The sequence below is a fragment of the Pituophis catenifer genome, unplaced genomic scaffold (genome assembly GCF_029215685.1).
Source record: "Pituophis catenifer annectens isolate HBS135680 unplaced genomic scaffold, rPitCat1.0.hap2 SCAF_13, whole genome shotgun sequence".
Classification (NCBI taxonomy): Eukaryota; Metazoa; Chordata; class Lepidosauria; order Squamata; family Colubridae; genus Pituophis; species Pituophis catenifer.
This window is the reverse complement of record NW_027256893.1, coordinates 21,447,789-21,472,371: the sequence shown is the minus strand read 5'-3', so window position 1 is coordinate 21,472,371 and position 24,583 is coordinate 21,447,789. Positions and strand designations below refer to the sequence as shown.

At 43.1% G+C, this 24,583-nt stretch overlaps 1 protein-coding gene across 1 annotated transcript in view; it reads right to left on the bottom strand.

Moving 5' to 3' along the window:
- The window catches only part of FTO (FTO alpha-ketoglutarate dependent dioxygenase), a 176,681-nt gene that overhangs the window by 115,152 nt on the left and 36,946 nt on the right, over window positions 1–24,583 (bottom strand). The window contains exons 3-7 of the mRNA XM_070952940.1: window positions 22,642–23,302; window positions 14,128–14,271; window positions 9,867–9,946; window positions 8,613–8,756; window positions 1,995–2,114 (exon numbers count right to left, since the gene is read on the bottom strand). Of these exons, the coding sequence (XP_070809041.1) occupies window positions 1,995–2,114; window positions 8,613–8,756; window positions 9,867–9,946; window positions 14,128–14,271; window positions 22,642–23,302 (1,149 nt within the window). The remainder of the gene's footprint in view (window positions 1–1,994; window positions 2,115–8,612; window positions 8,757–9,866; window positions 9,947–14,127; window positions 14,272–22,641; window positions 23,303–24,583) is intronic.

Here is a 24,583-nt window from a genome sequence, read left to right as displayed (position 1 = left end):
TAAATGGAGCGTTAACATCCCTGAAATGACACCCGGTTCCATTTTTTAAAAAAAAAAATCCATAAATGTCACAAATCAGAGGAATAACAAAGACTGAGTGGCAGCCCCTAAAATATACAGACGGAATGAGAAAATTTGTCCTCCTTGCCATAAAAGAGAATAAATTAGTTATGCCTTAAATGATTTTTGTCTTCTGCTAACAGGTGATTTTGTTTTAAGAAGCAGGTGAGGATGGAAGCTAGTTTTTATGACGTGTTAAAAAAAAAAAATCTCTGGGCAGCCTTTATAATGTAAACAAAGACGTTATATTTATGTGAAGCAGGTTTTTTTTTTTTAATGTTTAATTCTACGGAAACCAGATCTGCTCCAATGTGTGGCACTTTCTCTGCTGAATTGCTGCTGAATTTGTTAGTCTACAGCTGATTTCCTGTATTACAAAGTCTTAGAGATTATGGTTAACTTGAAGAAACAGCTAAATTTTTGATATTTATCCCAATATATAAAAAGCCTAAATGTTTATCCAAGCCGACTTTCCTGAAGACTGTAGCTCAATAGTGCCCCCTGCTGTAAAACTATATTAAAGAATATATATATATATGTATGTATGTATGTATGTATGTATGTATGTATGTATGTATAAAATTAAATGTTTGGGACTCGGGACAGATACGAAAGGGGAAGTATAGGGAAGAGAGAACATCAGAAGTCCAACGATAATAAGCAAGAAAATGTATTTAAGGATTTTGCTGGAAACCAATCGGCCTTATGGAGGATGATTCGCTCCTATCTTTCGCAAACGGCTCTGATGAACGGCAGTTCACAGGTACAAAGTCATGAAGCTGTCCGTTTGAGATTTAAATTAGAAGCAGCTTGATCGTTTTTTGTTTTTTTTAAAAAAGGGTTTCCCAGATCACTGATAAATATCACCTCGAGTCCCTCTGAAAGGTGATAGGCCCTGTTTCTAATTAAACCCACAAGACAACGGCACCCCATTTGTAAAGGACACGGCCCTTGAGAATTGCTTGGGCATGAGAGATTTTTTTCCATGTTCCTGACACACAGCAGAGATAAAGTAACAACCCGACAACTTTCCTTGGCCTTTTCCCAGCCTGTTGCAACGTACAAGAAGAAAAACTGCGATTGGAGAGAGAGAGAGAGAGAGAGAGAGGAAGAAGAAGAAGGAGGAGGAGAAGGAGAAGAGTAGGAGGAGGAGAGGAGGAGGAGGAGAAGAAGAGGAGGAGGAGGAGGAGATGAAGAGGAGGAGGAGGAGGAGAGGAGGAGGAGGAGGAGAAGAAGAGGAGGAGGAGGAGGAGGAGGAGGAGGAGGAGGAGGAGGAGGAGGAGGAGGAGAAGGAGGAGGAGGAGAAGGAGAAGGAGAAGGAGAAGGAGAAGGAGAAGGAGAAGGAGAAGGAGAAGGAGAAGGAGAGAGAGAAAGCTAACTTCTTACCTGCCCAACCTACCGAAGGCTGAACTGTTTGCAAAAGTGTTTTCCAACTTTATGACAGTTGCTGACAAATTAGTTCTACGCACTGCCCTTGTTGTGCTTAAAGATCTTCAACAGGGAGGAGAGGACAAAAAATTAACAAGACACGGGCACCCTTGGTTTTCACCCGAGGCAGAATTCTGGGTTCGGATCGTCCTCAACTTACGACCATAATTGGGACGGGAATTTCGGTCGCTAAGATAGACATAGAGACTATCTGGCAGAAAGCAACATTCAACCTGTCTTTTGAGAGGCTGGGTTGGTGGTTTTGAATCCTTGCAACGGTTCTTTCAAAGAAGCTTCCGTTGACTATTTCACCTCTTATTTGGGAGAGCAAAGAAAACGGAAGAATTAGCTTTTTGGCCACTGAATTTCAAGGCTGAACTTTAGGCATGATTTGAGGCCACATGGTTATAGGTTGCTCAGTTGTGTAAATTTAGTAATTTAGAAGCAACAGTAAATAGAAGTCCAGAATACAGACCTCAGAAGCTAAGACATTGAGAAGAACATACCATGAGCTCCATTTGTCTCCATAAGTCTTCCAGATCTGCCATTGGCTGGTCCCACCAGTCAGTACATCTTCTGTACCGTTTCCCCTGGAACCAAAACTGTCGTAGCCATTCAAATTCCACCTGTAAAAAAAGAGATATATTTTTTTTAAAAAAAAGAAGATTGACAATGTGGTTTATAACAGTCTCCTTTTTTCAGTTGAGTTCAAGTCATGGTAATCATATGGACAACGCTTTAAGAAGTATAGGAAAATGGTTTGCATAGCTTTCTATAGGATTAACCCCCCACCACCACCACCTTTAACGTCCTATAAAATCGAGTAGTGTCAACCCCTAAACATTAGCCAGTCTGAACCCTGTTTAGATCATTCTCCGGATCTCTGAGATCTGCTTTTCCAAAAGGCAATTGGACTTTCTTGGATTTTTCTTTGAAAAAGTTTCATTTCTCATCCAAGAAGCTTCTTCAGAACTGACTGATGATTGGTCCGAAGTCACCTATGTGGTTTTCATGAATAAGGCAGGATTAGAACTCACTGTCTCCTGGTGATTGACACAAAGTCACCCAGTTGGCTTTCATAGCTAAGGCAGGACTAGAACTCACTGTCTCCTGGTGATTGACACAAAGTCACCCAGTTGGCTTTCATAGCTAAGGCAGGACTAGAACTCACTGTCTCCTGGTGATTGACACAAAGTCACCCAGTTGGCTTTCATAGCTAAGGCAGGACTAGAACTCACTGTCTCCTGGTGATTGACACAAAGTCACCCAGTTGGCTTTCATAGCTAAGGCAGGACTAGAACTCACTGTCTCCTGGTGATTGACACAAAGTCACCCAGTTGGCTTTCATAGCTAAGGCAGGACTAGAACTCACTGTCTCCTGGTGACTGGCCCAAAGTCACCCAGCTGGTTTTCATAGTTAGGGTGGAACTAGAACTCACAGTCTCCCACTTTTTAGCAGGATTCCCTTAACCAGTAAACCAAAGCGTCTTTCTCCACTTTACAACGATGTAACAGGTAATAAAAATTCCCAAGACAGTTCAAAAACAATCCAGCTCAATATTTGACGTTGCCGAGCCCAGCTCGAACCCAAATCACGCAACATTCAAGATCTCATCAGCAAACACAGTTCCTTTTCCTTTGTAAGTCTCGGCTCCCGATGTTCATTCATTCTTTCTTTCTTCTAGATTTTCTTTTTTTAAAGAAACTTCAAAGGATCGTCAATTCTGATCCACTGGAACTGCCACTATTTATCTCTGCTACTGTGGACATGTTTATCACACCCAAAGACACTTGGATTCCATCTCCACCTTCACCTGTGACCACAAAGAAATGTGTTCTGTTTATCCTACCTGGCGTTGTGATGGGCCCCCAAACAAAGAGAAACTTGGAGATGAAGTCACATCTCACTTTCTGCAATTAACTTATATATATATATATATATTCACACCCCTGCTTCCTCCTCCTTCAGGCAAAACAGAAGGGATACCGAAGTCTTGAAAGTGACTTTTAGTTGACAGTTGCTAAATACCTGTTTGATGAGTTGTAACAGCTTTCAATAGACTTTGTTTAAAACAACAAAAGAAAGAAAGGCTGTAGATATAAAAAAAATAACAAAAAATACAAGAAGGCAACCCTGTTTGTAAAATACACAGTCAGGATTAGTGGACACCAGTTAACAGAAGTGGATGTTCGCCTTTCAAAGAAAGGTTACATAAATAGTTTAACTTATTATACAAAGTTAAGAATGCATGTTCTTCTAGGACAGGGTTCAGCCGAAGTTTATTTAACCTTCGGTATTTAAAGGTGCTGTTTTATTTTTAGGAGAGACGTATTTAAAGCCATTCCTTCTTTTTTTCTTTTTTTTTTCTTAAAAAGTTTTTTTATTTTTTAGACAAACAAACATTTAATATCTCTTCCCTGTGACATCTCGGTGTTATCTTCCAAAATTCTTTCTTCTTCTGTATAGTTGTCATTTCTTCTATCTTGATCCCTATCCAATCCATAATATCAATTCATCACTAACATAATATTCTATTCATCTCCTTCTTTTTTTCTTATGGGATGATAAAGGAGAGAGAGGAAAGGAGAGATGGTCTCCATAGTTTTTAGTATTTAATGGGAGAGGGAGGCTTCAAAACAATTTTTGGTTCCTGCTGAGACAAGTCCCTGCAGTTTTCTTGGGAAGAATTCAGAAGTGGTTGGCCATTGCCTCCTTCCTGGAGCTGAGAGAGAGGAACTGGCACAAGCTCACCTACCCTGCCAACAAACGTTCGTAGAGTCAAGGCGATGGTTTTCCCAGTTGCAATGTAAGGCTGGGAAAGTTGGACCATAAGGAAGGCTGAGCGCCTTTGAATTGAGGCCTTTGAACTCTGGTGCTGGAGAAGACTCCTGCGAGTCCCTTGGACTGTAAGGGGATCAAACCGGTCAGTCCTAAAGGAGATCAACCCTGACTGCTCTTTAGAAGGCCAGATCCTGAAGATGAATCTCAAATACTTTGGCCACCTAATGAGAAGGAAGGAAGGACTCCCTGGAGAAGAGCCTAATGCTGGGAACCATTGAGGGCAAAAGAAGAAGGGGATGGCAAAGAATGAGGTGGCTGGATGGAGTCACTGAAGCAGTCGACGTGAGCTTAAATGGACTCTGGGGGATGGTAGAGGACAGGAAGGCCTGGAGGAATGTTGTCCATGGGGTCGCGATGGGTCGGACACGACTTCGCAACTAAAAACAACAACACCCAGCAGATTTCACGCCTAAGGTAGAACTAGAACTCACAGCCTCCTGGTTTCTAGCCTGTTGCCTGAACTACTACATCAAACTGGCTTTCCTTCTTTAATGCGATGGAACATTGTCCAGAATCCAAAGAGGTTCGAGAAGCTGAACTCCGTAGGAACAAGAGACAACGGAACTTTAGACAGTTTCCGTAAGAGAAAAGTAGGCGAGGACAGCTCCTCCTTAATAGTTCCCAGAGAGTATGCTATCTTTTTTTCTCCAGTCTTTTTACTGTTGCAATGAAAAGCCCACTGAAAGCAAAAAAAACAAAACAGCACCCACTGCAGTACGCATTGTCGAAGCAGAGCGGCGTACAGATTCCCCACTTTTAAAAGTCTTGATCTTCTCTTGCTTGCAGCACTGATTTTACCTCCCTGTCACATCAACCCCTCTCGGTTCGCCCTTTAAGCCGTTATAAAAGGCGCACTTTGAGAGTGACGGTCAATAAGGCCTGGGAGAAAGGCCACAGAGCTGCGGGCTGACATTTGGCGAGCCCAGGGTGGCGTCGGTCCTCGGTTAATTATTTAAAGGCACTTGGCTTATTAAATGCCACCCCAGGGAGTGAACAATCCTTCCTCTCTTCGAGGTCCAGCAGGACCACCGACTGAGTTGCCATTTCGGTGCAATGCGCTGGAAACACACACATTAGCCTCGGACATCAATGGGCTTCCCAGCAGCAGCCTAACCGTTGAGCCGCAAAACACCTTGGCAGCATGTGTTAATTTCAGGATCCAGGATCAAGTCAACCCCAGTGAACAAGCAAAGTGTCCTATTTTACACACAGGATGCAAATAAGCTGGCCGGTCGAACTTTGCTTCTAGACTATGGATGAGACCGCATCTTCCAAGACTAGCATGGGGAACTTCGTATGGTTCGCCAAAAAAGAGCCGCCGTGGCGCAGTGGTTAGAATGCAGTACTGCAAGCTACTTCTGCCAACTGCCTGCAATTTGGCAGTTCAAATTTCACCAGGCTCAAGGTTGACTCAGCCTTCCATCCTTTCGAGGTGGGTAAAATGAGGACCCAGATTGTTGGGGGCAAGAGGCTGACTCTGTAAACCGCTTAGAGAGGGCTGTAAAAGCACTGTGAAGCGGTATATAAGTCTAAGGGCTATTGCTATGATGAGCACAAAATTCCAGGATTTACCTCCGTAGAGACACCACATCTGGTGTGGGTAGGTAGAGCAGTTTAGTGGTAGACTCTCCAATTGCCATTTTGAGTTGATTGGAACCTTTCCCCCCCCCCCCACTCCATCCCCAAATCTGTTTTCTCCAATGAAAGCTTGAGGATGCTTATTACATAATTTCCAACCATAAGCACATTACTGGTCCAGATTTCCATGGGGAGAAAAGGAACAAAAAATACACCTAGAATTAACCAAAACAAAAAAGTAGTTCAATCTGCACTTTTTCTGTAAAAAAATTATGTCCAGTTTCCTGTGCCCAGCACCAAATTGGTTTCCTTGCAGTTGTTTCATGACCCAACTAGGTAGCATCATCAGTGCTAGAAGGGAGGAGGAGGAGGAGGAGGAGGAGGAGGAGGAGGAGGAGGAGGAGGAGGAGGAGGAGGAGGAGGAGGAGGAGGAGGAGGAGGAGGAGGAGGAGGAGGAGGAGGAGGAGTGGAGTTTAGGAGGAGGAGGAGAACTGTGGGGTCTTTGGTGCTCTCTGAGTCTGGATATTTCCTTGCAGACAGTTCACGACCCAACTAGCTAACATCGTCAGCATTAGAAAGGAGTGGGGTTTGCTCTCTTATTTATATACAAATGGGCTTGTCCTGTCAGTGTTGGTGGGAGTGGAAGATAGGAAAGCTATGGCTGTGGAAGAGATACAGAAAAATATCCATCCTCTTTTCACTGCTCAGTTGAAGAGTGCAGAGGATTGCAACTTCCTGCTTTTACAAGCAACCAGCGATAGATACCTACTACAGCTTTTCCCCAATCAAGTGGGCTCCTCTCGTCCTCAGTCAATACATTTAAGAAGGCACCGGATCAAGGAAGATCCCGAAAGAGAAAAGTGACCCACAGAGCCTGATGCTGAAGCTTTTATTCATTTGGAAAGTCCTCTAGAGCAGTGTTTCTCAACCTTGGTAGCTTGAAGATGGGTGGACTTCAACTCCCAGAATCCCCCAGCCAGCAGCGCTGGCTGGGGGATTCTGGGAGTTGAAGTCCACCCATCTTCAAGCTTCCAAGGTTGAGAAACTCTGCTCTAGAGAGACACAAGTTTTAGGCCATGGAGTAACGTCACATAAGCACACCTACCTGATGGAAAATCAGTGGCTGTACTTTTTTTTTTTAATAACCAAAAGCTGAAATTCTCTGGGTCAGCAAACAGCCAAAGTACCTCCATTATCCTAAAGTAATTTGTACACTCTAAAAAAAAAAAAAAAGTCGATATCCTGGGCCTGACAATCTGCTCTCGGATTCATCCTTTCTGCCAAGAATCCAGTCCTACTTAACATTTCCCAGTCAACTAAAGCCAGGTGGGCAGCTGATGATGATTTATACGGGCTCTTTGATGAAACTGGGCTTGGAGATCAAAGCCTCGAGAGCTGCTTCCTCGATTCTGTGCCATCCAGATGTGTGGGGATATAACTTCCAGAATACTCAAGAGTTGGGGGTGCTGCGGGGTGTCACCCTAAGGTAGCTGGGGAGCTGAAGCTGGAGGAGGTCACTCAAGACCTTCTTTCCTTTCCTTTCCTTTCCTTTCCTTTCCTTTCCTTTCCTTTCCTTTCCTTTCCTTTCCTTTCCTTTCCTTTCCTTTCCTTTCCTTTCCTTTCCTTTCCCTTCCTTCCCCTTCCCTTTTCCTCCTTTCCTTTCCTTCCCTCCCCTCCTCCTTTTTCCTTTCCTTTCCTTCCCCTCTTCCTGCTTTCCTTTCCTTCCCTTCCCTCTTCCTCCTTCCCTTTCCTTTACCTTCCCTCTTCCTGCTTTCCTTCCTTCCCTTCCCTCTTCCTCCTTCCCTTCCCTTTACCTTCCCTCTTCCTGCTTTCCTTTCTTTCCATCCCCTCTTCCTTCTTTTTCCTTTCCTTTCCTTTCCTTTCCTTTCCTTTCCTTTCCTTTCCTGTCCTGTCCTGTCCTGTCCTGTCCCGTCCCTTTTCCTCCTTTCCTTCCCTTCCCTTCCCTCCCCTCCTCCTTTTTCCTTTCCTTTCCTTCCCCTCTTCCTGCTTTCCTTTCCTTCCCTTCCCTCTTCCTCCTTCCCTTTCCTTTACCTTCCCTCTTCCTGCTTTCCTTTCTTTCCATCCCCTCTTCCTTCTTTTTCCTTTCCTTTCCTTTCCTTTCCTTTCCCTTCCCTTTTCCTCCTTTCCTTTCCTTCCCCTTCCCTTTTCCTCCTTTCCTTTCCTTCCATCCCCTCCTCCTTTTTCCTTTCCTTTCCTTCCCTCCTCCTCCTTCCCTTTCCTTTACCTTTCCTCTTCCTGCTTTCCTTTCTTTCCATCCCCTCTTCCTTCTTTTTCCTTTCCTTTCCTTTCCCTTCTCTTTCTTCTCCTCCCCTCCCTTTCCTCTCCCCTCCTCTCCCCTTTTCCTTTCCTCCTCTTTTCCTCTTCTCTCCTCTCTTCTTCTCTCCTCTCCCCTCCTCTCCTTTCTGTATTTTGGGGTCACAAGAAAAAGAACCAAGAAAAGAAGATACCCATAAAATGCTTCTGGGGATGTAATTATGTTAAGATTATAAAAATCTTCCCTTCTACTGATAGATGTGCTATAATCAATCTAACCTATAGTGCCCTGAGGCCATTTTTGATGCTAAATGCTTGTGAGGGGACCTAAAACCAGGCCGATGATCTTATACAGAGTAGAACCAGACAGCAGGAAAAATTTCTCTACTTTCTAGCATCTGCAGCATTGCCACCCTTTCCGCCTTCTCACCTCATTGTGAGTTTTTTCCACTCGTGTTATATCTCCGACCTCCAGTGATTTTAAGGACGGGACCTTCAAATCAGCATCGGTGTTCAAATTCTTCAGCGCTGCCTTGCATTTGTCCAGAATGTATGGCAGGGTCCCTGTTGAGCACTGTTGGAATTTACAAACAAACAAAAATAAAAAAGAAAGTTAGTGTGAAAAGAGACATGGATTTTTTCCTAGGCATGGGAAGCAGGGGTGAAATCCAGCAGGTTCTGGAGAACTGGTAGCAGAAATTTTGAGTAGTTCGGAGAACCAGCAAATACCACCTTTGGCTGGCCCCAGAGTGGGGTGGGAATGGAGATTTTGCAATATTCTTCCCCCAGGAATGGGGAGGGAATGGGGACTTTGCAATATCCTTCCCCCAGGAATGGGGAGGGAATGGGGACTTTGCAATATCCTTCCCCTGGAGTGGGGTAGGAATGGAGATTTTGCAGTATCCTTCCCCTGCCATGCCCACCAAGCCACGCCCACCAAGCCACACCACGCCCATCAAGCCATACCACGCCCACCAAGCCACGCTCACAGAACCGGTAGTAAAAAAATTTGGATTTCACTACTGATAGGAAGCCAAAACCAAGTAAATCCTATTGTAATTTAGTAGTTACCAGTTTAACCGAGATCTGCAAACCATCATTTACAGCTAAGAAAGAGCTACTCCACAAACCACTGTTAAAATGAATCAAGTGCAAATTAACTCAAGCTCAGTACAAGTCCTTCCAGGAATTTAAGAGAGTATTTGAACTCTCTTAACGTATGGGCCATACATTAAGTTGCAGATTTATTGCTGAAACCTATGCACAAATTACTCGAGTTCAATACTAAATTGGCACCAGATAAGGGTCAGCAGAATTCAAGAGGGGTTGAACTTGGTCCATTTGTGGGAACGTAATGACTCTACGCTAATGACTCATTTAACTCCACCCTCCGGCTCTGCTTGCTCTTCTATACCTACTAGATTTGTTTGCGTGTGCGTGTCTTCTTAAACAACGCACTTGAATTGTGTTTCACAGAAAAAAACAATTCAAGCGCATTGTTTAAGAAGTTTTTCAATCCAAAATGTCAAAGGATAATCAAGATCACTGTGCGTATTCAAAATGGACCATGAAAAGGACAATAAAAGTTATCTTACCTCTTATCTACTTTTCAGGACTATCTAGTTACTATGCCAAAATTTCCAAGCCCTTGAGATTGCCCTTCCCACAATGTTTTGTTACTCACTTCTGCCACTCTGTGTGTGGAGCTAAATCTTGACTGCCGGCCAGCTAATACACAATGTTGGTGAGTCGTATTCAGATTATCTAGAAAAAGACCATTAAAGTACAGGTAAGTATTCACCCATGAAGCCATTGGTGGAAACAAGAGAGGCCTTAATCGAAGGTAGGGGCTGTTTCTGATAATACAGGTAACCCTCGACTTACAACAGTTCATTTAGTTACAACGGCACCGAAAAAAGCGACTCATGACCGTTTTTCACACTAACGACCGTTGTTACATCTCCATGGTCACGGGATGAAAATTCGGATGCTTGGCAACTGGTTCGTGTTTATGACGGTTTGAGTGTCCTGGGGTCACGTGATTCCCTTTTGCGACCTTCAGACAAGCAAAGTCAATGGGGAAGCTTAACAGCTGCAGTCATTCACTTAACGAGTGGGGCAAGAAAGGTCACACAATGGGGAAAAGCCCACTTCCCCCATGTTTCACTTAAGCAACAAAAATTTTGGTCTCTCTCCGTCGCGGCTGTAAGTCGAGTTTTGCATGGTTGCAAAACTATCCGTCATTATTTCAAAAGCAGGGGTGAAATCTACTTACCTTCCCTACCAGTTCAGAAGTGCACACATGCATCACATGCACATGTCACATGCACGCATGGCCCCTCTGAGCATGTGCAAATATTTCTGCGCATGCGTAGAGGGTAAACAACAGGTTACTTCCTGGTTAAAACCAGGAAGTAACAACAACCGGGCAGGTCTACCGAACCGGTCACTACCGGTTTTCTGAACCACCCACTGCCATTGCTACCGGTTAAGCCGAACCGGTCAGTACCGGTAGCATTTCACCCATTCAAAAGTCAACATGCTCCTAAAAAAGAGAAATTATTCTACAGTAGCCAGAAGAAGAACATTGAAGAAGACCGAGCCATGGGGGAGAGAGAAACCCTCGCGTAATTAATCAACAGAAAACCGAACAAGACGTTGTAAGCTTAGCAAACTGGCAAGATCAAAGCCGGAGCGGCAATAAATACATTTCAGGGGCTCAGGATGGTTGGAAAAAAAAAAAAAAAAAGACATCGGCAGCAGCAGGCAGCTCAAAAGTGGCGTCAGGTTTCCGAAGCAAAACCGCTGGCAGGCATCTGTCTACTAAAGTGTTCCCAGTTAAGGCTGTAATTTTCCAACCACACGTCATTTCTACTCAAGGGTGCTCCCCGTTTCTGGTTAAATGGGAAGACAAGTTTTTGGATGGGCCTTGAAGTCTAACGCACACGGCCCCCTGATTATGTTTACTCCGTCTTCTTCTCCACCAAAGGGAGGCCAGTCGAATTTATCCCGGAGCTGCGTTTAAACCTCTAACCTTCAGGGCAACATTTGATCTATCAGAAACAGCTGGGCTTCAAGCGTGTGTATTTTCGCTTTTAGAAGGCACGGGAGCGAAAATTTGCGAACGCTGGGGGGGAGGGGGACTGGCTTGCAAATCCAGCTTACATATATTTCTTGGGGGGGTGGAGCAGAAGGGAAGAGGTTTCAATCACCGGCGAAGGTCTAGGACCGTGATGGTGAATCTATGGTACACGTGCCAGAGGTGGCACGCAGGGCCCTCTCTGTGGGCACGCGAGCCGTTGCCCCAGTTCAGCTCCGCTGCGCCTCCCACTGGCTGGCTGGTCTTTGGGTCTCTGCCACGCATGCATGGGGGTGTGGGGGGTGTGCGGGGTACACATGTGCATTGCATTTTGAGGGTTTGGGCACGCACATGCACATTCGCGCACACGGGTGCACGCTTTGGGCACTTGGGCTGGAAAAAGTTAGCCATCACTGGTGTAGGACAACGTGACTTCTGTTCACCGTTCAGTAGAGTGAGTGTAGGTCATCCTTGACTTACGACTGCTTGCTTAGTGACCATTCAAAGCCTCAATGGCACGGAAAAAAGGAACTTATGACTGTTTTTCACACTTAAGACTATTGTAGCATCCCCAAATTTCAATACAGGTGATCAAAATTCAATACAAGTATTTCTTGACTTATAAATAGTTCCTTTAGTGACCGGCACTTTTTAAAAATGACTGTTTTTCAGATGTACGACTGTTGTAGCACCATGATGATCACATGGCCAAAATTCAGATATTTATGATATTTGCAGTGTCCCGGGGACACGGCGATCTTCAGACAACCAAAGTCAACAGGGAAGTCAGATTCACTTAAGGTCCGTGTTACAAAATTCAAAAACTACGGTGATTCACCTGACCCCTGTTGCAAGAAAGATTGTAAAATAGGGCCAAACTCACTTAACAACTGTCTCGTTTAGCAACAGATATATTGGGCTCCATTATGGTCCTAAGTTGAGGACTACCTGTATACCAAAATATCAAAATGCCACTGGAGAACAATCGTTATCTAAAATAGCAAGGAAATGTTTATGGATTTGCCGTATGGTAAAATCTGGGTTTGTAAGTGTTAATTCCCTTCCAAATTTATTAAAATCACCAGACAACGTTTTGCATAAAAAGATCATCAGTAGTAGGAAATCCAACTTTCTGGACTTTTTTTAAGTCACACCCACTCCAATAGAAATCTATGGATTAGACAATGCTTATTGTTATGTAAATTGGAAAAATGGGGGGAAAAAATTTAAAAAAAGAAAAAAAAGAAGTCTATGGAGTTTTTACACTAAGCCTCCCCCCCCCCCCCCATGCACGGATTCTTGTGTTCTGATTGTCTGTTTACATATGATGTCATTAAGCCCCCCCCCCCCTCTGGGTGCATGGAATTCCCCGCGACACAAAATTGAAAACACATTTTTTTAAAAAAAATTCTACTATATAAAATGGCAAAGTAACATTTACTTCCTGAACTGAAAAGCAGATGATGAAAGGTAACAAAATCAAAGGCAGAACAACTGGGAACAAACCTGAGATTTTGAAACTGCTGGTTGAATTCAGAATTCAAGAATCCGTGCACAGATGGCCGGGGTGGGGGGGGAGCTTAGTGTAAAAACTCCCATAGACTTCTATTGGAGTGGGCGGGGCTTAAAAAAGCCAGAATGGTCAATTTCCTACAACTATCATCCACTCACTTGGCACGTGAGTTTGATTAACACATTATGGGAAGCCGGTAAGATACTTCAATTGATTCGGCGTTATGCAACATCTAACACTTACTGCTGGGATAAATTACATTCTATGGTCTAGGCAGGATTTTTCCTGAAGGGCCAAAGCTATGATACAGAATACGGTTATAATTTGCATGCACAAGGCACTGTATATTTGTGTAATGCACGTTTTTTTTTCCCCCTAGTGCGAGTCGTTTTTGCTTAGCATCATAATTTATGGCAAACAAACACAGCTTGGGAAAACTTTGGCTGTTTTCTCACAACTTTGATCCCATCCCCTCGTTCATCAGAAGAAAAGCTCCCCGCGTTCTAGACCTGGAGGAAATATCGTTTCGATACAGCTTTAAATATTGTGCAAACCCATAGTGTGATTAACCACAGTGGGTTTGCTGAACCATAAAACATAGCTGGCAAGTCATCACTAGGTCGATTCCCCCCAAAACACTAAGCTAAACATCAATAAGCCATTTACAGTGGAGCAATGAGATTTATCTCTGGAGGGTTGAGAAATATACAATATACCCACTTTTCGACCATAATTACAGTTGGATTATAGTCCTTTTTTTCAAGAAAAGCCAAGGAATAACAGGACAACAGAGTTAGAAGGGACCTTGGAGGTCTTCTAGTCTAGCCCCCTGCTCAAGCAGGAAACCTTATAATATTTCAGACAAATGGTTGCCCAGTCTCTTCTTAAAAACCTCCAGTGTTGGAACATTCACAACATCTGGGGGGAAATAATTTCATTGATTAATGGTTCTCAGTGTCAGGAAATTTCTCCTTACATCAAAGAGAGAGAGAGAGAGAGAGAGAGGGAGGGAGGGAGGGAGGGAGGGAGGAAGGAAGGAAGGGAAGGAAGGAAAGGCAGGCAAGCAGAAGGAAGGAAAGAAAGAGAGAGAGAGAGAGAGAAAGAAAGAAAGAAAGAAAGAAAGAAAGAAAGAAAGAAAGAAAGAGGGAGGGAGGGAGGGAGGAGAGATGGGAATAGAATAGAATAGAACAGGACAGGACAGAACAGAACAGAATAATAAATGAATGGAATGGAATGGAATGGAATGGAATGGAATAGAATAGAATAGAATAGAATAGAATAGAATAGAATAGAACAGAAATCAGAAATCAGTAAGAAATAGAAATAGAATATCAATGTTGTGTTTGAATTTACCTAGCATAAGGTAGCAGTCTCCCTGGTGAAGTGGAATTGCTAAGCCTGGCGTCTCTATATCCCAAGCAACTTTCAAGCCAACATGCCAAACATCTGGATCTCTGCCAGCTGCAGATTTTTCTTCAAGGACTCCACCATCAACTTCTGAAACAAACAAACAAAAATAAATAAATAAATAAATAACTCTTCAAATACAAGAACAAATTCCCTCCTGTAGAAGTTTTTAAAAGAACAAGGAAACCACAACATCGTAAAAGAAATTTGAACACTTAAGTCGGTGAACAAACTGTTGACTCCCATCTTCCAACTTCATGTTTACAACTGGGTGGATGTGTGCACATTGCACCGGGTTACAATTTTGTGTGACGCCCCCCTTAAGAGACCCACAAACGTTGGCCAGTTTGTACAAGCTAAGCTGCAACAAGTGAGATTCCAGCTGTGTGATTCCATCCTTAACTTTCGAACTTCCCTCCGCCAATGGATAATAGAGCAATGTTTAAGAATACAACTATTAATAATACTCTACTATTAATGGCCTAATCTTCATTTCTCCAAGAAACATGGGAAGCTGCTATGTTAGTATGTTACAATATAGTAAAAATATAAAAAAATGAAAAAAAAGAAAAGAATTAGAAAAAAGAAAAGAAAGAAAACAGAATGTTGACTTCTGTATTTCTATCGAATAATTGCTAACTTTGCTGTTAGCATCCCTCGGTGCAATTTTCATTTTTGTTTTGCTTTTATAGAAAAGAAAAAACTGCAAATAAGCAGTAATGATGTTCAAAACAGAAGAGAGAATTTAAGGGAATCAGATCTGAAGGATCTCTCAAAAAAGCAGGCAAAAGCAGTGAAAAAAACCCACCCAATCTTAAAAAAAACCAACCCAACTTGGCAAGCATTTCCATATTTTATGACTGACGTGTAAAACCCCGATCTAAATAAATATCCCATCAGCCATAAGTGATGAACGACCTCAACATTAAGAAGCTGAGGTCAGCACCGGTCTCTCTCTCTCTGTGCAGGAAATAATGAAAGTTATAAATCTTTTTTTTTTTTCCTCTCAGTTTGGGGAGTTGAAAAGTTATGATAAAAATAAGAGAATGCAGAATGATTGCTCTGACGACTCCTTGCATGGGGGTAAAAAAAAATTAATTTGCTTGCCTAAGTAAGGCTTTTTTCTCCCCTTCTATAGAATAGAACAGAACAGAACAGAACAGAACAGAACAGAACAGAATACAATACAATAGAATAGAATAGAATAGAATAGAATAGAATAGAATAGAATAGAATAGAATAGAATAGAATAGAAGAGTTGGAAGGGATCTTGGAGGTCTTCTAGTCCATCCCCCTGCTTAGGCAGGAAACCCTACACCACTTCAGACAAATGGTTATCCAACATCTTCTTAAAAACTTCCGGGGAATGGGGGGGCAGAACCGGTTCGGTGATGTCATATCGTCACTGCTACAGGTTCGGCGGAACCGGGCTGAACCGGGAGGAACCCACCATTGCTACATACCTTCAATATCCACAACATGTACATAGACTTCATATAAGTGAATTCAAATGTACGTACGTATTTATTGAAAGCATTGATAGAGCCGCTCATCTTATAATCAACTCTTGCCAATGAATAAGACGAGTTAGGCAGGATGTGCAAAGCTGAATTCGTGGTATAGTAAAAGAAAGAAACAAACTGGACATCTTTTTGACGAATGGTTGGTTCTTTTGCCCAAGGAAGCTTACTTGTCTAAAATTTTGAAAAGAAGAATGAACAAAGACGGAAGGAATGGAAAAATCCTAAGGAATGAGGAATGAATGAAAACGGCTGATGTAAATATCCAGATTGTTTCTGATTAATGCTTAGGATTCATGCGCTTTCCCCACATCTGTGTCCATACATATAGCCTCGTGAGTCATCTTATAAGACACTGACCAGGCCTCTTGCTAAGAAGGCAGCCAAGGCCCTTGTAAAATAAAATAAAAATTGCTAACTCTCTAAGGCAGTGTTTCTCAACCTTGGTAGCTTGAAGATGGGTGGACTTCAACTCCCCCAGCCAGCGCTGGGATTCTGGGAGTTGAAGTCTACCCATCTTCAAGCTTCCAAGGTTGAGAAACACTGCTCTAAGGAGATTCTCAGTCATCCAGGTCATGGTTGTCCTAAAGCTGCTTTTTCAAAAGGCAACTGGACTTTCTTTTTCCTTGAAGAAATTTTGCTTCTCATCCAAGAAGCTCCTTCAGTTCTGACTGAACGGTGGAGAATGGAAGGATTTATATTCCTTTACATTCCTCCTCTTTACAACACAGTCCTTTCAGCAGTTCCAAGAAGGTAAAACACGCATTTGCACTACTCAGGTGACCCTGAGAGCACAGATAAACCTCCAAGCGGCCTCAATGACTCTCAGAAAGAGCACTAATGACCAGAGGACTGCAAGGAATATAAATCCTTCCATTCTCCACCATTCAGTCAGAACTAAAGAAGCTTCAAGGATTAGAAGCAAAACGTCTTCAAAGAAAAACAAAGACTGTCCGCTTGCGTTTGGAAAGAGTACCTTTGGGATAAAAATCGCCAACATTTCTTGCGAGAAGTTTGTGAATATCTCCCATTTTGTATGGGAGACGCCCAGATTTGTCAGTAAAAGGTACCTCTATAAACAAACAAAATTTTATTTTATTTGGCTGTTCACCGCCCTGAGTCCTCAGGGAGAAGGGCGGTATACAAATTCAAAAATAAAATAAAAATAAAATAAATTTCAACCAAATTCGGGTCATTTTCTTACATGTCTATAAAACTGAAATGCAAATTCTCTTGGCGATTGCATCTGGGTGGGTGCCTCTGAGGTGAAGCCAATCCTACTTTTTACGGTGATCTTTCCAGATTCGTTCCAGAGCTGACATCTTCTACATTTGGATTACTGCATGGAGATTTTTATTTTTTAAAAAAATCCCAGAAAACTATTCCTTGCAGCCTTTTTAAATTGCTGTTAACTGACCTTGCATCTATTAAGCAGCAAATAGAAGGGATTACTAGTCAATTATCAATCCCCAGGAACATTCCAACCAGTTTATAAAATCATTAGCGACCAAGAAAGCTGTCAGAAGTTCTCACCGAAATCCAACTCACGGTGCAAATTTTACCTAAAGCTGCTCGACTTAGTCAAGATTCTTTCCGAAAATATTATTTTATTATGAATGTTCTTTGTGCAAAACGCGCACACATATATACAAAAAAAAAGTCCACGTTATGAAAGGCCTTTCACAATCGGTCAAAAACCGCAGTCAATCACAAGTTTGTTAGCCTGTTAAACATTAACTTGTCAACTAACAGATCCAGTTGTTTATTACGGTTCAAGATTTACGCACTTCAGTAAGCCTTTAGAGGCAAGTTGCCAAAAACAACACCCGTTAAGGCATCTACCCAGAAGGATCCTTTACATCTTAAAAGGCACAATCCAAGTTGCTGGGAGGAAGCTGCACACAAGAAAACTATATATTGCAGCATTTCTTCGCAACGGCTAGCAAGTGATTCATGAAATAGTCACCCAAACACGGCTTCCAGTTTCAAGCAAAACATTCTTATATGTTATATCCTTGAATGGAAGAGCTCCATGTGACTTTAGATTCCATTTTGTAAATCTACCTTCCTCCCCATGGTATTCTCAGGAACAATATCTAGCGATGGATGGAACTAGAATGCTTTGTTTGGCCTAAGATGAATAGACACACGAGGAATTTGTCTCCGGTGCAGAAGCTCTCAGGGTACATGCAACGCAACAGAAGATGATTACAAAGAAGAAGAGGTCAAACTATTCTCCAATGCCCCTGAAGGCAAGAGAAGAAGCGATGGATGGAAACTAACTAAGGAGAGCAACCTAGGAGAAATTTCTTAAGAGTGAGGAGAAATCAACTAGTAGAACAACTTGCTTTCAGAAATTGTAGGTGCTCCATCACTGGAGGCTTTTAAGAAGAGACTGGACAGCCATTTGTCTAAAATGATTCCTGCTTGGGCAGGAAGTTGGATTAGAAGACCTCCAAGGTCTCTCCCAACTCTGTTACTCTGAATAATCATAATCATAATAGGAGGTAGCAAAGAAGATAATAAGAAGGATAAATGTTGTGACCTAGGCTTACTGAGTCATTACAAGACACAATTAGTCCCAAATAAACCTATTTTATTGTAACAGTTGAAAATTACGTTCATTCCCAGCTGAGTCCCAATTAGTTGCAAAACAAGTCCTTCGGAAGAAGTCCTTCAGGATAATCACCAACCTTTATCTTCTTTGACACCCTGCCAAAGGCCTTACTTGGCAAAGCCCCACGAAGTTCAGAAACAAACAAGAGATGCTGACTGGAAACAGAGTTAGCAATGTTGCTTTCCTGCAAAAAGGCCCAAGTGCCTTTGTTTCTCTTTTAAGCCTTATGGGAGGGGCCAATCATCACCTAGCCTTACTCCCGAGTCATCCCTTTTGCTTTAGCTGCTCTTGCCTTCTGGCACCTCTGCGCACGCGAGCACTAGGAACAAGCTCCTGTTTCTCTGCCTCTCTGCTGTCTGACTCTGGGGGCTCCAGAGTCCGTGCATCACTCCCAGATGGCCCTGGCCCCATCTCTGCCTTGGATGCAGAGCCCTCATCCGGGCCTTCCCCAGGCTCCAGGACTGGCCCATGTTCCTCCCCAGCCTCCTCACTGCTGCTGGCGGACCACAACAATAAATAATAATACTACGGCCATACAAACTGGTTAAATATACATTAGACAGCACTGTTATGTAAACTCATGGATTTGAAGGTGGGTTGGAGAAGAAGAATGAATCTTCTGCTAACCATCCCAGGTTGATTTTTAGACAAATCAAGAGCTATGGGTGATCTAGTACGGCCCTGGAACCTTAGGCATTTGTTCCGTTGTGCGATGCGTTCTTAGTTTTGTAGCCAGATGCAATGCGTACAGCACGTATTCTGTATTTTTATTGTATTGGACGATGCCCTAGAATTGAGTGCCAATAATACACTGGTCGTAGTAATAATAGAAGCCGTACTATACAGTGATTATTATAAATAGCTCTCATATAAATAGAACTACGAGATTATATTACGCAGTAATTCTGTAGACATGATACGGTGCCTGCTCTAAATGAACTCCACATATTTAGCCTAAAGAATGACTGCTGACAAGGGATCAACCAGAGTCTGCATTTCATACGTTGTTTCAAGGCCGAAACTGGGGTTTTAGGTTCCGAGTCAGTGAGAATTCAGCACACATAATGTGAAAGTATACACTGGAGTTTATTTAGCCCAAAATAGCATCTTTGCCTCTTACAGCATGACAGGGGAATGCTGTATTGGAGAGTAACAGGCTTAGATTGTCAAGACATGGGTGATGGGTAGATATTAAATCCACAGCTTTGGGTCCCCGAGATTTATAACGGTAGAAGCTATTAGCTTAAGTAGACCAGTGAAATCCACCTGTCATTAGAAGACATGAAATACGAGACAGCTTTTTGAGTGCTAACAGTCACGTTTTTCAGGGAGAGCATAAATCAACAACAACAAGTTTAATTGTAGAATGAAACGGGAGGTTGAAATCAGCTGGAGGGAGAAAATGATCGGGATGTGCTTGGAACAGCCAGAGAATCGTGGCTGACTCATAAAACGTTTTGAGAATCCAATGAAGACTAAAAAAATTGTTTACAGTGGAATTCTGGAGTTCTAGAAAACGTAGTTTGAATATTGTGGCAATGGACTTACATTTCTGTGGTCCTTAGAACTCTGAGCTTGGCTGTTTTCTTGCAGAGATTTCATTGCCCAGCTAAGTAACAGCTGCGCCTCCCACCAGCCAGCTGGTCTTCGGGTCTCTGCTGCGTATGCGGGGGGTGGGATGCATGTGCAGGGGCGCGTGCGTATGGGGGGGCGGGTCGCATGCGCACGCTTGGGGCACTCGGTGCCGAAAAGGTTCCCCATTACTGGTATAGAGTTTCCATCTGCTCTGAAGTTTAAGCTTCTTCCATAGTTTGTTTGTTTGTTAATTGATTGATTGTAGGGTAAAAACGTTAAAAAGTGCATCAAAGCTGCATTTTTTTTTTTTTAAATTTTTACTTTGATTTATATGCCGCCCTTCTCCGGAAACTCAGGGCGGCTTACAATGCGTTAAGCAATAGCCTTCATACTTTTGTATATTTATACAAAGTCAGCTTATTGCCCCCACAAACTGGGTCCTCAATTTACCTACCTTAGAAAGGATGGAAGGCTGAGTCAACCTTGAGCCTTGGCGAGATTCGAACCTGCAGTAATTGCAGGTAGCTGGTCTTAATAACAGGGTGCATTAAACCACTGTACTACCAAGGCTCCTATCAAGGCACTTGCTATGATATGAATCCTGTCCTGATGGGTTTGTTTCATGATACAACCTCCAAGTGGCCTCAATGACTCTCTAAAAGAATGCAAATGACCAGCTGTCTGCAAGGAGTATAAATCCTCCCATTCCCCACCATCCAGTCAGAACTAAAGAAGCTTTTTGGATGAGAAGCGAAATGTCTTCAAAGAAAAACCAGAAAGTCCAGTTGTCTCTTGGGACAACCATGACCTGGAAGACCGACAATTTCCACAGACCTACAACAGGGCTTCAACTTCCTTGACCTAATCTAAAGATGTTCACAGCACGTTCCATCATGATATACGTCCCATTGTGGCTTCCTTAGCCCATCATGGTGCTAACAAGTTTTTGTTTTCCTGTTCAGATATGCGAAAGGGGTAAAGGTGACTCAGAGCAACTACCCGCGAATACACCGCCTCGTACTGAAACTCCTGCACCCTTACTCCTCCATGTAGAAGACCCCCATTTTCCAAGCTATGGCATCTCACAGGACCGTAGCAAGTTTCACATGTTGGGACAAGAATCCACACAAGGTTGCACGAAACAAAGATAGATTTCTTCCCATGCTACAGCATACTGTGGCTTGCATACTCTGTGCAAAGAAAGGAGAAAAGATTGAAACAAGCCCGTCACTCACAAATCAAGTCCAACAGAAGAAGGTGTCATGTTGGCTCTAACACACACAGACACAGAGTAGACGCCTTGGAAATACGGATCTGTGAGAAAATGTGGCACAGAGATTGTAGGGGTTTGGTTTCCTTGGCTCCTGACCAGCAGTTTAATTATAGTAACTTTTTAGTCCACTTAAAAGTGCTCAAGATAAGCCCAGCGGTAGCAAAATCGCCCAGCTCTCTGTTTGACTGCCTTCTTTTTTTCTCTTTTATTCTTCCATCTTTCCTCCCCGCCTCAAAAATATAAGCAAAACGTCTTCAAAGAAAAAAACAGAAAGTCCAGTTGTCTCTTGAAAAAGCACCTTTGGGACAACCATGACCTGAATGATGGAGAATCTCCATAGACTCTTTTATCGGTAGATGCCATAATAATATGTATTACACACACACACACACAAACACAAACACTGAAGAAGCTTCTTGGATGAGAAGGAGAAACGTCTTCAAAGAAAAACCAGAAAGTCCAGCTGCCTCTTGAAAAAGTACCTTTGGGACAACCAGGACCTGAATGATGGAGAATCTCCATAAACCAGTGATGGCTAACCTTTTTGCCATCGCGTGCCAAAAGCGGGGGGGGGGGGGGGAGAGCGCAGAGGGGTGTCGCACGTACCCACACCCATAATTCTATGTGCCCTGACCCCCCAGTGCATGTGCGCACGACCCCCCTCCCCCGCCTTTTGGCACATGATGGCACGGTGGGCCAGGACCGGAAGTCAGCAAACGGGCCATTTCCGCCCTCCAGAGGGCCTCCGTGGGGATGGGGAAGGTTGTTTTAACCCTCCCCAGGCTCCTAAAAAGCCTCTGGAGCCTGGGGAGAATGAAAAATGGGCCTTCCCCACTCCCCCGGAGGTCCTCTGGAGGTCAGAAACAGCCTGTTTCCTGTCTTCTGCTGGGCCCAGAAGACCTGAAAATCAGCTGGCCAGTGCACATATGCGTGCTGGAGCTGAGTTCGCGTGCCCACCAATATGGCTCCACGTGCCACCTGTGGTACGCGTGCCACAGGTTCGCCATCATGGCCATAGACTCTTTTATCGGTAGATGCCATAATAATACATATTACACACACACATATGTTCACAAACACTGAAGAAGCTTCTTGGATGAGAAGGAGAAACTTCTTCAAAGAAAAACCGGAAAGTCCAGTTGCCTCTTGAAAAAGCACCTTTGGGACAACCATGACATGGAGGATGGAGAATCTGGAGGTTGAGAAGCATTGCATTAGTACATACTAACTGTACTTAAATTGGTGTTCCTACAAAAAAAACCTTAATGAGATCAAGTTACGTTTTTGCCCTGGGTCTGCTCATTTTTCTTCTCATGGTCCCACCAGTTTTTTAAGTTTTTCTGGGGGTTTTCCTGGGGCACCCAAGCCTGAAGGCCAAAATAACTTTTGCTTACAGAAAATTCCCCCCCCCCCACCTCCACCTTCAAACAAAATTGACTTTGTTAACTTGCTTGCCACTCAACGGCTCAACCCACCTTCCCCGCTGTAACTGTAGACCGCCACTGTTGACCTTTCCATTAGATTTTCATCATGGTGCCAACTCACAGCCATTCTCCCCATGCCAAAATAGGGCTCCAGTTTCAAGGACGGCATTTTCTGAGGATCCATATAATTTAATAATGTCAGGTTGTAAGATGTTCTCTCTTTCAGGACGGTGGAGTCAGTCTTCGGGACCGGGGAAGGGTTTTGATCTTGCAAAACAGCTTCCATCTCGGTAATGTTAGTAGCGTCATCTTGATTCCCGTCCCCGAGGAGTAAATCCTGCATTCCTGTTGTCTCGGCCAAATCCTGCTCTTGCAAAGCCAGCAAAGTTTCTCTCTGCAAGTAGTCATTAAGCCTGCTTAAGGCATTACAAGCCAGGGATATTTCAGGATTTGAATAGTTGATGTCGTAGCCTTCCGTGGGCCAAGGGACTGTAAATAACCTTGTGTTCAAATATTTGTAAGTGCACCCTGGGTTCCCGATTAATATGCGAGATACGGGGGTAACAAAATCCCTCCCTTTGATCCTCACGAGATCTTGGAAGAAACAAACATGCTTCCGTAAAGCGAAAAAGGCCTTTTGGACTTCTTCGTGAAGGTCTTGAGGGATCTTCTCCGAGTTCTTGAGGATAAGTTTGGAATATTTAGTCTTCCACTAAAAAGAAAAGGAAAAAAATAAATCATTCTGATACTTATTTGATGCTTATGATGGAGGGAATGTTATATTATAAATATTTCAACTGAATTACCCATCTGATCCTTTGTCTATGAAGATTCTCAGTCATCCAGGTCATGGTTGTCCCAAAAGTATTTTTTTTTTTGTCAAGAGACAACTGGACTTTCCTTGTTTTTCCTTGAAGACGTTTCGCTTCTCATCCAAGAAGCTTCTTCAGTTCAACTTCTTCAGAACTGAAGAAGATTCTTGGATGAGAAGTGAAAGGTCTTCAAGGAAAAACAAAAAAAGAATCCTGTTCCCTTTTGATAAAGTACCTTCGAGACATCTGATCATTTGGAAACTGCTCAAGTGCCCTCTAAAAACCCCTGGATCCGTTAGAGACCCTGGACAAACTGATCTACTAGGGCTTCCTCAGGGCAGAGAGGGATCATAGTGTGAAAGTCCATAGCAATCGGAGAGGGATCTGTCCATGACAAGGTGCCAAACTCAGTGGTCCCCTCCCCAAAATTTTCAGACCGCCAGAGTATATTCATGAACTGGAATAGGGCATAGCAACAGGTCAGCCAATGAGGGCTGTTTGGTAACTGAAACATAGTATTTGTTGTATGTTGATTTCACTGCTGGTCCAAAGTTTTAACGGCACTGGAAAAAGGGGACATATAATTGGTTTCACACTTAACGACGGTTGCAGCATTCCCAGGGTCACATGATCAAAATTCAGAGGGTTGGCAACTGGCTCACATTTATGATGGTTGCAGCATCCAGGAAGCCTTTGGCGACCTTCTGACAAGCAAAGTCAATGGGGAGACCAGATTCCCTGAACCAGGTTACTAATTTAATACTTACAGTGATTCACTTAACAACCGGGGCAAGAAAGGTCATAAAATGGGGCAAAACACACTTAACTGCAACAAATTACGGGCTCAGTTGTGGTCATGTTGAAGGCTGCCTATATGGTGACTGAAAGAAACATTACTTTATAATAAGAGATAAAAGTATACTACTTTTGGACTTGTGAAGTTAAGCATCCTATTAATACATCTTAAACACTGCCTGCCTGGTTTCAGTGCTTTAAAAGAATTTTTTTAGAAAAGAAGAAAAGAAAAGAGGAAATGGAAACACATTTCTAACACATCATCTTAAAACACCAATCAGGCTTCTTTCATTTTCTAGCCAGGCATCCTGCTTTGTCCTACATAAGGAAAACATTAAGAGATCAGAAGACAAAGAAATGTTGAAAGGAAAAAGAGAAGAAGAAAA